Raw genomic sequence first — 15000 nt, 5'->3', positions numbered from 1 at the left:
CAAAGTCTGATATTTTAGTCTTAATCTTGTACAAACAGAAAGGTCCTGGTAGAAATACAAGACAGATAGATCTTCACGGGCTTATGTTGATAATGTATTCCCAGTTGGCAAGCTTATCCATTCTCCTTAATCTGATAATGCTGGGTACATTCACTGTCCATTATGGTTTTGTTTTCAATTTTATTTTTACATATGATTCCGCAAATATTTAGGCACCAAGGGGTCGGTTGATAGACCTGCTGGACTTCATCTGTTCCCTATTTCTCAAGTTTTAATGAAAAGAGCATTTATTTCTGTTGTGATTGTTAATAATGTCATTAGTATTGCTATAATAATGACTATCACAGCAATGTTAGTATAACTAATAGTGAAAATAAAAACTTTTCCTGAAAATTCATTTAATGTATTTAATAGGTGAGGTTAGGTTGATATAGTAATCAACTTGTAGTATTATTTATGTGAAAAGAGAAAGAAGGGGAAAAAATGTTGACAGTATTAATATACATCACTGGGTTAATTATTAAAATAGCACCAGGATTTAAGTTATGTCATGTAAATCAAATTATTTGGTTTGTTCCAGGCATGCAAGAAAGCACTTCACTGGACAGGATCCAGCTCATTTACCATCTATACAAAGGTGTATGGCACTTATTGCCTTCCCCTCCGGCACTGGTAGGTTTCAGTCATCTATATCTCATAGGAGTTTAGTGCTTAGTTTTATCAGAATACTGGATTTCTTTCTGTTGATTTTAATTTTTAATAGTATTTTTCAATGAATATTCACTCTAGAGTATAGACTATGTATATTTGATTAATTTATTTACTTAGACTTCCTTTAGGATTTGCTGTAATTTGTGAAATATTGTTTGCATATATTATTGTTTTTATCATATGCATTTATGGCTAAATTAGTTATCACATATACTATGAAAGGCTGGACTTTGTTTATTTGTTTAACCATCTTTTAACCCCTATGATCCAGATGACGTGACCATCATGAAAAAAATTGGCTTGAGGGGCAGATAATGTGAACATGCTGTCATAGGAAAATTTGGCTGTAGCCTGGGGTGACACAAACTTGTCATTGTGAGCATTTTGGCCGAGGGCTGGATTGGTGGGAAAGACTTACCATTTGTGCACAAAGCTCTTGGAGGGTGATTAGACCCATTAGGCATTTAGGAAGGAGATTTTGCAATATTTCCATCGAGTGTGGAATGTAGTGTCGGTGAGCCATGACTGGAAGAGCACCACTCCAGGGGGACACTATTTCCATGCTCAGGATTCTCTTCCTGCCCGCTATGACCAGTGGTGCAGGTTGTTTTGCAGAAAATTTAATATTATGAAAAAATAAAAGAAAATATCCAAATAACAAAATACTACTTATTGTTATTATTATTGCACTGAGTTATAGACTACTTAGAGAGATGATATTGTGTCTTTGCAAGAAGAACAGTCTATTACCATTTCAATAAAGCAAATCAAATGAAAGATAGACATTGGTGAATGACAAGAAAGCTAAAAATGCATAAGCCAAAAAATATTGCAAATGGGAGGCGTGGAGTCTAGTCACTGCACATGACTGGTTGTTTGCACCTGACAAACAAGCCGCACACCCAGCAGAGAGTACACTCACGTAAGCCGAATGCCCGTATTTTGGGCCACATGATGGCAGTGAAGCATCCAGATCCAATGGGTTAATGTTTATTCATAAATGCTGCTTATGTACATTAGCTATTCATATAGGAAGAGAATTTTCGTGGTCTTTGATTTTTAATCTAGGATACTTCTGTTTCTTTCATTTTGCAGATGTTAGCCCATACAAAGAATTGCTCTCAGATGTACGGTGGGATCAGCTGATTGAACAGTTTAGAGCAGAGAATCTCAAGTTGTACCAGCTTTCATCACAGTCTGCCTTTTCTGTTGTACTTCAATCTGGTCTTTCTGCACTGAAGACTCCACACTGCTACAGGGTAAAGAAATTTCTCAGTGGTGCTAAGTGATGCTAAAAGTCAAGTAAAATCTTGAGGTGCTGATATGAAAAATATATATATGGTTGTGCTTATATTTGAGTTGCAACATGGATTATTTCTTCACTGGATTTCTGTTTCTCTTTGAATAAAATGTATATTTACTCTAGATATGCAAATACACTCGTAACTCTCTTATTACTCGTATGTGACAACAATTTTTTTTTCCTCTCTCTCTCTCTCTCTCTCTCTCTCTCTCTCTCTCTCTCTCTCTCTCTCTCTCTCTCTCTCTCTCTCTCTCTCTCTCTCTCTCTCTAGTTGATCAACTTTAAACATACTTGGTTTCTTCTTTTATTAAGATTTTTTATTTGTAAATACTGTTACTACAAAGATTCAAGTTCAAAATGTTGAAATAGATGCCATCATCATCTTCATCATCATCATCATCATCATCATCATCATCATCATCATCATCATCATCATCATCATCTTAAAAAAGAAAAGAAAAAGAAGAAGAAGAAAAAGATGGGTAGTAATAATCTTTTTTCCAGGGCGCAACCGGTCACAACCCAGACTGTCCTGTGTGCCAGCGTTCTCTGAATTCATTGGCAGCTCCTCTTCCTTACGCCCACTGCTCACAGTCTCGACTTGTGTGTCACATAAGCGGGGACCAGCTCAATGAAAACAACCTGCCACTTATGTTGCCAAATGGATATGTTTATGGGCAGAAGGTGAGACATGAAGGAGACATCTTGAATTTTTAGCACTCTTTTTATATATTTTTAAGGCTAGTTTACTTGCATTGCTTTTCAGGCTAAACAGGTTTTGTATTTTGTGAGATGTCATTTGAGTATAAAGATAATATTTTAAAATTATTTTCATTCATATGGGTCATCCTGAGAATATCTGAAGAACTGGTCATCCTAAGAACAAGAGTGAAAGATTTGATATGATCTGTTTGTATCTTATTTATTTATGATTAGTGATTAAACTGTTGGATCTGGACCAAAATCCAGGCACTAGACATACTTGTGCAGCAACTCTCCAGGATGTGTGGCTTGTAACGCCAACCCATGTGAATATTCATGAGTGGAATCAAGACTCCTTCCCTCCAACTTGCAGTGCTATTAGCCATTTTTCTGCAGATACATTTTTGCTGTTTGGCCATTTTCATTTGCCATGTTGTATTAAGATGATAATAGACAGTTTTTGTTGGGCTGACTCCATATTATCTCTTCAGGTAGTTTACACTCTTTGCAGTAAAAACAACTAGTGTTGTGCTTTTTATATTTTTGTACTATTCCATATGCTGTAACACATCATAACCAGCTGATATTGGCAGGCAGTAGTAGGTTACTGCAAATGGACATAGTGTTCTCCTTTGAGATGGCCCTCTCCCAGGCATGATTGAGGTCTGGTAAAATTTACCTTTATGCACTGGTGGAAATACTGCAGGAGCGTGTAAACAAGCCTCTTCCTTAAAATCCACTAAGTTAATCTTGCTCCTAGTACTTTGTGCACACACATACCACTTAGCAAAAGTTACCCAGGACGAGACATTCCCATGACCTGCTCCATGGCTATTTTTTATTCCATAATGAGACATTCGAGTCACCTGCCTTACAGCCTTTTTTTTTTTATAATTTATTATTATTATGACTACATGTCCATGTCACTCAGATCCAACAGTTAAATAGCAAATTATCCAAAGAAAGAATAATATTAGAATGCACACTAATAGTCGTTGGTGTAAGCTTGCCAGTTGTTTTAAAAGGCTGATAGAACAACATCTCATGGACTTGACTGCCCTTTCTATTTTTTCTCACAGTTGAGTATTATTCACATAGGATGGCTTAAAGTTATAGTCTTGTCCTATTGCCATCAGATGTAGAGATTCATGAGCTTCTGTTAGTTGAAGGTGACTTTATTTAGAAAATATAGATAAGGACTGCCTGTATCCAGAATATGTAAGTATCAAAAACCTATTTAGACAAACTCCAACTTAAAGCATTATGTTTTTTTCCAGGCACTTCAACAAATGGCAAACGAGAACAACGGAACGATTGTCTGTCCACGAACACGACAAACTTACAATATTCGAGATGCTGAGAAAGTGTTTGTGATGTGAGCATCTTTGATCAGTTTAGGATACGTTTGTAAGATTATAAAACATCTAACACATGTCATAAAGTATGCCATACTGTTCTTATTCTTATCATCATTATTCTTTTATAATACTGTAATTGCTTTTTAATGAAATTTACACTGTTGTACAGTGTCTTTAGTTATTACTTTTTTCTATAAACCTAAAGATAACAAATGGAACTTGATACAGATTCTTTGTTAGGCTTGTTATCATTTAGGAAAGATGAGAAAAAAATGACGGTCTCTTTCTTCTGCCTTAGATCTATAATTTAAGGATTAATTGATTAAGTTGCAAGTATTTTGTGTTGTTGATCAAGCTACTTTGTTTTTAGGAGCTGGATCATTGCATGCTGTTCATCTTTTTTTATGTAAGAGTAAGTCTATCAGGGATATAAGATATGAGATTATCTGGAAACCAAGTTGCAGCCATGACAGGGATATTTTTTTTTCTTTCTTTTTTTCCTTATCTTTGTTAGCATTGTTTAAAGGACTTTTCATTATTTTTATTTTTTTTATTTTTTGGAATCTGATCTAATCATTTACGCTTTTATTATTTATTTAATCGAGAGAATGTTCTGTTAAGTTGCCACAGTTTAGTCCTTATGTTGTTGAGCCAGAGGGGTTTATGGATATGCTGCTCACTCACTGGCTGCATTTATGATATGCAGTCCATTGAAAAAAAAGAAACAAAGAGAAAGGCAAAAAATAAAATATTTGAAAGGTCAGGATATCCAAAGCTATCCATAGCTGAATGACTAGTCAGTGAAGGGTTTTCATTAATTTGTATGATTGAACCATTTCATGGGGAACAGATTATTGTGTTGAAATGGTCCACTCCAAAGAAAAGACATGAAAAAAAGCTTATAATATAGGGCAGTAGATGTCACAGATCAGTATATATCAACTTGTTCTGTGCATAGTAAAAAAAATATATATTAATGCTCAGGAATATACGGACTGTCAAAGACCTAATAATGTAAGTAAACATGTATATAAATGTGGTTATATGTGAAGAAAAAGATAATGACAGTAGTATATCATTGTAGGGTAATCTTAGGCAGTGTAGGGTAAGGCAAGGTAAAGAAAATCAGGGAACAATAAAGAGAATGATAAAGGAGAGAGATAAGAGAGCAGATAATAATTGTCTGTCTTATTGTTTATTCATGGCATGTGGACTTGTTTGGTCTTAAACTCAGTAGACAACTCTTTCACAAGAGGCACAAAATGCAGATTAGGTTCAACTTTGTCTTCCAGTGCCATGTATTTTTATGATTTTTTTTTTTTTTCTTTTTTTTCTTTTTAATACCTTCATTATCTTTAAGAGTGTTTAAGGATTGTTAGTAATCCCCTCTGGCCTAATGTTTTATGTGTATTTTTCTTTCAGTCGGAATTTAAGATATTTTTGTATTTTAATCAAATGTTTGTATATTTTTATATATATATAAAGTATTTGAATACTGTGTTAAGAAAACTAGAATATCGAAGATTTTTTTTTTTTTTTTATTTGGAATATACGTTATTATTTGGTAGAATGTGCTTTTTATTGTCATTTTTACAGGCTTGTTATTTTAAAAAATTCTTTACTAATGCATTCTTTAGGACATATAATACATTCTGAGAATTTTTAATCTATATATATTTTTTATTCATATGCTCGTGTGTATACATATTTTTATGCCATTCAGACAAAGAGCATATTTCTTTTTCTTTTTACTCAGAGAAACTAAATGTTTTCATGTTTTATCATATTCTAAAGTCAATTTCTCTCCAGATCAACTTCTCTTTTTGAAGTGACAGTAAAAAGTGATACAGGAAAAAGAAATGGAACAATTTTCTTTGTTTATTATTCCGACATCGATACGCTTCTTTCTTATTACACAAACGGGAAATTGTGTTAGAAACAAATGGCAACTGATTGTGACTGGTTAGGTAATTTTCATGAAGTATGGATGAATACGAAATAAAGACAGTTAAGTTTATATCTACTTGTTTCATTTATATATATATTTTCTAGAACTTGGTGCGTTTCTGTTCCTCGTGTTCATCAAAGGTTATAGGATATTAATGACTAATAGGCCTTATATGCATTTTTGTTCTTTTACTCTATACATAACTTATGAAAATTATTCAAAGGAAAGATTTTATAAATATAATATTTTGCTTAGTTACTGATATTAAAAGTTGACAGTGATTCAGAAAAGAAGAAAATATATACACATAATTTCAATTTATCATGCAGTTAGTAATGAATGCACCTAACCATATGAAACATATGCAAGAAAATGTCCTACAAATATACTCTTGGTATTAAAATGGTTTGTTAGAAATAACATTGTGATGTGCAAGGCAAGTTTAGTACTGAAACACATATGATAACAGAAACAATCATATATAGCATTCCAACACGAAACTATCAGTAATATAGTATCATTGACATCTTAACAATAACCTTATATAATGAAGCAATTTCAGATATGTGTTATAAATAGTTCAGTAAATTGAAATATAAAGATTACAGGCCTTGTTGGATTTTCAACCAATATATTATAAAAAAAATTGATCCTATTAATAGACAGATCTCAACCAATATATGATAAAACATTTTGATCCTATTAATAGAGAGCTCTCCCCAATACCATTATTTATAACCCTAATACCTGCTTACTAACAAAAAAACAAAGTAACGAATATTATTAAAATTGCAGCATTTGCCACATGAGATACCATCACTACAATTTCTCATGTCAGAATCTTGTATTGAATTTGGTACCAGTGTACTCTAATTGATGTCTACCAATTAAACATAGGAATTATAGTAAGAAGTAAGCACATTATAAACAGTTGCAAACTTTAAGAACAGATGTGGTAATTTTCCATTTCAAATGGGTTAGGGGCGGAAGTAGGAATAACGACGAAAAGAAATCTCAACCCCTCTGCCGTTCTCTTTCCCATCACTTGAGATTGATGACTGGAGGGAGGGAGGGATCCACTGCAGCACATGAAAATAACACATGTTCTCTATCCTGATGGGGAATTTTGGTTGAACATGGAATTTTACCAGTTTACTAAATGTTACATGTGCATTATAAATTTTTGTCAACTTTTTGCCAGTTCATTGTGGAAGTGCATCATAAAAGACCATCTGAAAGATTAATGGGGAAAAGACTAAAAATTACAGTATTTACTTATTCCATAGATTCTGATATTCTGTTGTATGGATGACGTAACAATTCACGTTCTAGTGTTTTTAAAATAATGAAATACATAGTTGAGCTGGGCGAGTCATTTTCACTTGTAGTATGTGACTTTTGTGAAGATAACTAAGCTAATTGGAGTTCTTGAAAGTTTTATGAGATAAAAAATGTCTGGTGATTTTAAGTCATTCTCTCTTCTCAACTTTAATAGAATGGAAATAATAAAAAAAATAATTACTCATTCTTAGTAAAGATGTATAGGATAATCAGAATTAATGAGAAAACATTCTAGTAAATTACAAGTCAATGTCTTGATAATTTTTACTCTGCCAAATTGAATATCCGATAGAATAAAAAGGGAATCAAGTTAAACTATTAATACCTTTTTTTAGGGCATTATTCAGGTTTAGAAAGAAAATAATTTATAACTAGGTGCATTAATCACTATTTAGCATATTCAAGCAAGGTCTATGTACGTAAATATATATATGTATATATATAAGTACTTATATAGACATTGTATTCACATGCTGTCTGTGAATGGCTGGTGAATGATGATACCTGCTACTTTTATCTCAAGAAGGAAAACGATCAGACCAGCTATGAGACCACTTGCTAGTACCATCAACATACCCTTGAAAAGAAAAAGATAAAGCACTTAGTAAAATGTGAGATAAACATTAAATTATACGATTTGTATACAGGTAAAACATTAACGTGTTCATTGAGTGACTGATAATCCTAGCATACACTATAAAAAAATAATAAAAACAAGAAAAATAAAGTGAGACAGTCTCCCACTTCCTTGCAGATTTCAAGAAAAAAAAACTTTTGTGTACATAATGGGTTTCTCTGGCACATGTATCGTTAAGCCCAAAAAATAATCATGCTTATTTGGGTTCCTCCAAATCAAACAAGAAATTTACTTCTAACATGTTTGAAATTATTTCTTAAAGGCCGTTCACGCGATTAAGAAAGTATGGCAAGATGTTGCACGCTAACAGGGAGCAGGCCATATAAAATGCTAATTTTTCTTCAAACTTTCTTGATTAGCATGGTAAACAGGTAGCTCTCTAGTCAACCCCGATTTTCGGTCGGCGAGGCGCACTTATCGGCACAATCACCTGAACGTACATTAGTTTCAATACGTCATTCAGGTCTTGATTAGGGAAGTAAAAACCTTTTTTTCCAGTCTCTAGAAACAAAGAAGACAATCTTAACGTTGTTTAAGACCACAAAAAATAAATAAAAGTCAAATCTTCAGTGTCTGTACCTCAATATAAGGACCCCTGAAAACAACCCGTGGGCCACAGTGTTTCTTCTCACCTTGTAAGCACTATATGATCTTTAATGTCTATCATTCATTTGTTTAAGCCATTCGCCAATCAGCTGATTCCTGACCTCGTATATACTATATTTTGTATCAAAATATACCGGTCGTGTCTTTACATTCAGTGTGCATCTCATCTTAATGCACTAAATAAATCGTGACAGACTCCTCCCAACCTCCGTATTGGATTTTAATATCTGAATAGGAGTACAACCCACCTCACATATTAATGTTGTCATCATTACCGTGGGTGTTTTAATCCATAATCAGGTTTAGATGGAAAAAAAACTTACCCGTATGCTACTGTACTTGAGTTTTTCCTTGACAAGTGTCTTCTCTGGGGAACGAGAGCACACGTTTGGCAAGAGAGAAGCATCCTTTCTCCATTTCCTGAAGATTCCAGACATCTCTAGTCTCCTCAGCCTAATGTGGAAGTAATAAAGTAAAGTAATAAATAAAGAGTACATATAACAAGGTAGCTCCACTTCCATTTAGCTTATTAAAATTATTAAAATTACTTTTTTCCCTAAGAGTATTTTAGCGGCTGTTAATGGTAAGGAATTTTTAGTCATTATAAATAATAGAGGGAAATTTCTGGTTTTACTTCTGGTAAGTATAACAATATCGAGTAAATTATACAAATAATGATTTATCTAGCTGTATCTGATATCTCAGTCGCTATGTGGGGACGTCATTATCTTGCCCTCTTTTTGAACCCAGTTTATGCGATATTTTATTGAGGTATTTCAGTGCAATTTCTTTGAAAATTATTCGGTAATAATTATAGTAAAACAGAAAAAAACGAAAAAAAAAACGAGCAAGACACCGAGAAAAAAGAAAAAGAAAAACGTATACATTTAATATTTGCAATTAATGAAGGTTATGAGGCGGGACTTAGCTCTGAAGTTGCCAACTTGGTTTTTTATCACGATTGAGTCAGTTTACCTGTTTAAAAAACATCTTGATTACTTTGCCAATATTCGTACATTGGACGTTAGAAGGGTATAGATTATTGTACAATTTATTCAGTGTTATTGCGTGGCAACTACTTCCAATCAAGATTCATTGCGAGGTGCCCACAAACGAGCGCGCACACACACACACACTACAAACAGAGGACATTTTCCACATGAATAACTTAATAAGAAAAACTCGATAAGATGTTCCTAACTTGGAACACGATCGACACGACTTACGATCTTGTAAGTTTTGCGAGATTCAATAAAAAATATTCATTTCACTGCTTAATACTACTCAAGGTAAATATATTCAAAAGTCTAGACAGAAATGTTAATAATATTTAGAAAACGCACGTGGCTGGTACCTCAGAATTCCTGTCTCAAGTTTGGGAATCAGGACCTGGACTGACCTGGTAACGTGGTAAAGAGTCAGTTTTACCTGAGTAACAATAACCATATTAAATAGTAATAGTAATAGTAATAGTAATAGTAATAGTAGTGGTAGTAGATGATAATAATAATAATAATAACAATAATAATAATGATGATAATGATGATGATGATGATGATGATGATGATGATGATGATGATGATGATGATGATGATGATGATGATGATGATGATGATGATGATGATTATAATTATAATTATAATTATAATTATAATTGTTATTATAATTATAATAATAATAATAATAATAATAATAGTAATAATAACAATAATGATATCCGGAACAACAATACTAAACATAATACTAATACTAATAGTACTTATACTAATAACGATATTAATCAATTGTCACAACTGCGAGATTACTCTGTACCGTCGGCGGTGTTTACCTCACTCTGGGCGGCTGGCTTAGGCCTCTCGCGATTGGCTCGTTCGCCGTGTTGGGGAACGAGGGTATCGGCCTAAACATCGGCGAGACACATAAAAGGAGCACCTGTCAGAAATTCAGTAGTTGTCCCGTGATTTTGGCGTGTGTGCTTCCTTCCGCCATGTGACCTCGCCTGCTCCGCTGGATCCTTCTCCTGTCTGTTTGTACATATCCTGTGTTTGTAGTGTAATTAGTGCCCTTTAGCATTAAACCTTATGTATATTTTCCTCTGGTGTGTTTCCGTTGACCTGACCGCTCTGATTCCTTAAAACGAATCCCGACATCAATATTATTTTTTATTATTATCATTACCTGTGATTAATAGCCTGTAGGAGAGGACTGCCCTTTGGAACGACCATAGTTTCTGGTAAAGACAGAAGACGTTCTTTCCCTTTGTAGAATTCACACTTTCCTGTGAATAATAATGTTGCTTATGGCATATGTCAACTCAGGAGTCGGTGGGATATCTTGCGTTTAGATTTTTAAAAGATATGTCGGTTTGTTTTCAGATTATGGTTTATATAATGATAGTAATAATGACGGTCATGATGATAAAACTAGTGTTGATATCTTAATAAAAATATTCATAATTTTAGCGATAGAGGCACAACGGTATCAATAAGAATAACAATAATATTAAAGATTGCTATAATGATTTTTACCATAATAGTAAAAATAACAATATCAAATATACTACTTTTAACATGGCAGTATTACTATAAACAGCGTCAGTTAAAAAAAAAAAACAAAAAAAACATAAAAAAAGTAACAATAATGATAACAATATAATAACATTAACACGTATTACTGCTACCCCCCCCCCCCCCCACACACACACCTATCCCTACACTTTCTACTTCTTCTAGTTACACTACAGGTAAAAAACAATTTAATTAAAAGGTTTACCTGATTTCAAGTACTCCTCAGCCATTTCGAAATCAGCCGATGACTCATGTCGGAGGAACACGTAATCACCATGCCCTACTTTGAACGACGAGGGCTTGTAGATCAACCGCCCTTGCCTCTTTAGATCGGCCAACATCTTAAATACTTCCGTTTCTTCTTCCTGTGTGAGGTTACAAGGTGGCGTGGCGTTGTTCTCGCTTTGGTATTAGGCTACGTGAGTATGTGTATTAACCGTTTAGGGAAGGTGGTGAATGGGATGATGTAAGCAAGAGCGTCATTTCAGCTTTTTATTTTGTGTGTGTGTGGGGGGGGGGGGGGGGAGGTAGGCGAGCGAAGGGGGTAACATCTGTTTCCGGGCGCTGCGATAGGGATAAGGATAAAGTTTGGAGAGAAGAGTGGGAAGGAAGAATGGGGATAGGGGAAGGATAAGGGGCGGAGGATAATTTATTTTTTTTTTTCGTTTAGGAGAAAACTTTTAAAATGAGCAATTCTATTATAAGCTACGGTCAGAACTATTAAGGTGTAATTTAGGCAAAAACTTGTGGAAGTGTGGCCTTTGGGGGACAAGCCAGACATTGAGGGGGGCAATCAGTAGTCTTGGGGAGGGGGGATTCCCCCCTCCACTCAACATACACACATGTCTGTATTAGTGCGCGCGTGCCTTTTACTGTAACTAATCTATATAAAAAAAAAAGAAAAAAAGAAAAAATTTATCTTTACTTGACCGGTGAGATTCAAACTCAACGTAAAGCACACACACAGACAATGATATATCTATATATATATAAACAAAAAAGGTACAAAATTAACCAAAGTGGGTAGTTGGTGAGAGGGAAGGCCTATAACACGGAAATTGACAAAATTAGGTGTTACATCATAATCTTTACAAATATTTTGGGAGCGGATGTCTCTATAATAATTTTAAAAAAAGGTACAAAACTAACCAAAGTGGGTAGTTGGTGAGAGGGAAGGGCTATAACAGGGACATCTACTACCCACTTTGGTTAGTTTTGTACCTTTTTTTTTATTATTATAGAGACATCCGTTTCCTTAATCATTGTAAAGATTATGATATAACACCTAATTTTGTCAATTTCCGTATATATATGTATATATAATAATAATAATAATAATAATAATACTAATAATAATAATATTTATAATAATAATAATAATAATAATAATAATAATAATAATAATAATAATAATAATAATAATGCCAATAATAAAAGCAAGATCGTTTTCACCTCTATGATGTCAGTATAGACGGTCGCTTCTGCGACGGCAGCGACGAGGCGACCGTCATCCAAAATATCCCTGACGCTCTGAATCGGACGGGAAGCGAAGCGCACGGCGAGGGCGGAGGTCACGGTGGAACTGTAGGCCCAAACCAGCAATGTTGTCAGCAGTAGCCACGAACCTATAATGCACCGTTGCCAGCCATAGGGTGACGAGCGCATTTCTTAAAATAATAATAATAATAATTATAATAGACAAAAATAGGGTGGATGTTTTAGAATATGTTTCGTCGTCAACTACAAATGGATCGCATTTTCAATATCCTTTCAATAGAGAGAGAGAGAGGGAGAGAGAGAGAGAGAGAGAGAGAGAGAGAGAGAGAGAGAGATGCCATTTTGTCGTGAATTACAAATAAATCGCATTTTCATCATCAGATTAGAAAGACAGAATGATTTTTTTTTTTTTATTTACTTATTTATTTTACTTATTCGTTTTCTTTCTGTATTATTTTTTTACGTAAATTACAAATAGATCACATTTTCATCACCTGACTGATATCCCTACTGATATACACGAATGGAGGAAGTTGTGTATATTCTTTTACTTTTTTCCCTTGCTAATTCCCTTACTATTTCGTGTGTTACCTATCCTCATATACACCTGTACACTTTAGGTGAACCGATTACTTGACTATCTACCTGGTTAAAGTATAAATATAAAGAATATATACAGTGTTGACGTCAGTTTGAACAATTTTATAATAAGGTTCTACTGTACAGCATACCATCGCGGGCCATATACGTATATGGTAGATAATCATAGATGAAGATTCTAATGTACAGCATGTCATGTGTGTATATATAACGTAAGTATGAGATATTTTGTTTTGTTGTTGTTGACAGACAGGTCCACGGAGATAAATAGATAAATATATAAATAAATAAATGATAAAAATCTGAGGACCATGGGTATATTTTTGAATCTCGGGATCGAGAGGTTTTCAGCCATCCTTGTGCGATTCATCCCTTCAGCCATGTCACTCGCCCTAAATAATTCCTTCAGGTAGTCCACCCACTTCAGTTTCTCCCTTCGTGTGGAAGAAAGGGGAAGGGGTAACCAAGATACAAAACTGGCTTGAATAACTTGAGTCACAGTTTGTTAACTAAATATCAATTCCACCTACTGCTGTTTGAAAGGCATGGCTAGTTGCGAATAAACGAGAATGAATTAACAAAAAAAAAAAAAAATCGTGTATAGATTTTAGACAAATTCGGATTCAAAGCTGAAGCCCGCTAAGGAAAAAACACAGCAGTTGGAATTTGAGAAAGTTGGTGTAGTGTTAATACACTAAATAAGCGAGATCTTGTTTTGCTATATCATTTCTAGTGATATTTTTTCAGAAAAGCATCAAGAATAGTTTGCTATATAAGATTGAAAACGTCTTCTACGTTCTGCATAAAATGACTATCGCGATTCTCCTTCATAAATAGATGGAGGAAAGCCTGATTAGTGAATGAGGCAGTCGATAGTTAACTGGTAATTAATACAAAACAAAATTATATCTTGTTCAGTTGTGATGTGACTAAAACCAAACACCACAAATATCTGAAACATTCTCATTGACTTAGACAGTTTATTGATTAGGTAAATTGATCTGCATTTGAGAACATCAGTAACTAATTGAAGAAGGTTATTTCCTTGCTCCGCATACGGCCGCGTGCATACACACAACGCTAGCCGTACCTTGTTGTATAAGAATCCTCAGGAGATCAGTCAAAACCGCCTGCGAGAATGGGTAACGCCCTCTGGCCCACCGCGAGAGACCCAGCACTACTAGGGCGGCACCTGACGCAAGCAGGGCCAGCAGCAGGAGAAGCCACGTCGACAGGGACAGCGTCGACAGAAAGGCCCAGGGATCCACCTCGAGACTGCCCTTCCTTGCTATCAGGGACCAGTCGCTTATTTCTAACTGGTAACAGAAGTCGACGACATTTTTTCGTTCTTTCGACATCGACATGGGGCCAAGGACGAGGTCTGTCTCCTGTCGAAAGTTGGGAAAGAAAAAAATATATTAATTTCTTTCTCTTAATTTTCTTTTCCGACAATATTTTGATAAAAAATGGCATGTCTCCATGTTTGAGTTCCATACATACTTATACATGATTTTTGTCTTCATCGATCGATTAATACAATACTCACATTTCTAATGGTGGCTCCTATTAAACCGTTCCAGGTTCCGTTTGGGAACTTCCTACCCCAGCGACCATCGGGGGGCTTCGTTATCGTATATCTATCGTGAAGTGAAGGTAGAAGAAACAAGCAAACAAACAAGATTGAACCACAGCTGATGAATCTCAGGGCAAATCACCAGTTGGTATAGAGT

At 34.6% G+C, this 15000-nt stretch overlaps 2 protein-coding genes across 2 annotated transcripts in view; one reads left to right on the top strand and one right to left on the bottom strand.

Annotated features, from left to right (window-relative positions):
* LOC125043209 (E3 ubiquitin-protein transferase MAEA-like) overlaps nucleotides 1-6091 on the top strand; it is a 14376-nt gene extending 8285 nt beyond the window's left edge. Inside the window, exons 6-9 of the mRNA XM_047639211.1 lie at nucleotides 581-672; nucleotides 1807-1970; nucleotides 2519-2698; nucleotides 3994-6091. Coding sequence (XP_047495167.1) covers nucleotides 581-672; nucleotides 1807-1970; nucleotides 2519-2698; nucleotides 3994-4095 — 538 coding nt within the window. The 3' untranslated portion in view covers nucleotides 4096-6091. The remainder of the gene's footprint in view (nucleotides 1-580; nucleotides 673-1806; nucleotides 1971-2518; nucleotides 2699-3993) is intronic.
* LOC125043126 (glutamate receptor ionotropic, delta-2-like) overlaps nucleotides 4430-15000 on the bottom strand; it is a 14555-nt gene continuing 3984 nt past the window's right edge. The window contains exons 3-9 of the mRNA XM_047639078.1: nucleotides 14817-14868; nucleotides 14361-14658; nucleotides 12626-12798; nucleotides 11379-11538; nucleotides 10785-10884; nucleotides 8930-9059; nucleotides 4430-4492 (exon numbers count right to left, since the gene is read on the bottom strand). Of these exons, the coding sequence (XP_047495034.1) occupies nucleotides 4430-4492; nucleotides 8930-9059; nucleotides 10785-10884; nucleotides 11379-11538; nucleotides 12626-12798; nucleotides 14361-14658; nucleotides 14817-14868 (976 nt within the window). The remainder of the gene's footprint in view (nucleotides 4493-8929; nucleotides 9060-10784; nucleotides 10885-11378; nucleotides 11539-12625; nucleotides 12799-14360; nucleotides 14659-14816; nucleotides 14869-15000) is intronic.

Source organism: Penaeus chinensis, chromosome 33, assembly GCF_019202785.1.
Source record: "Penaeus chinensis breed Huanghai No. 1 chromosome 33, ASM1920278v2, whole genome shotgun sequence".
In the NCBI taxonomy this organism is placed as follows: Eukaryota; Metazoa; Arthropoda; class Malacostraca; order Decapoda; family Penaeidae; genus Penaeus; species Penaeus chinensis.
Note: the sequence above shows the minus strand (reverse complement) of the source record. Positions and strands in the feature narration are given on the sequence as shown.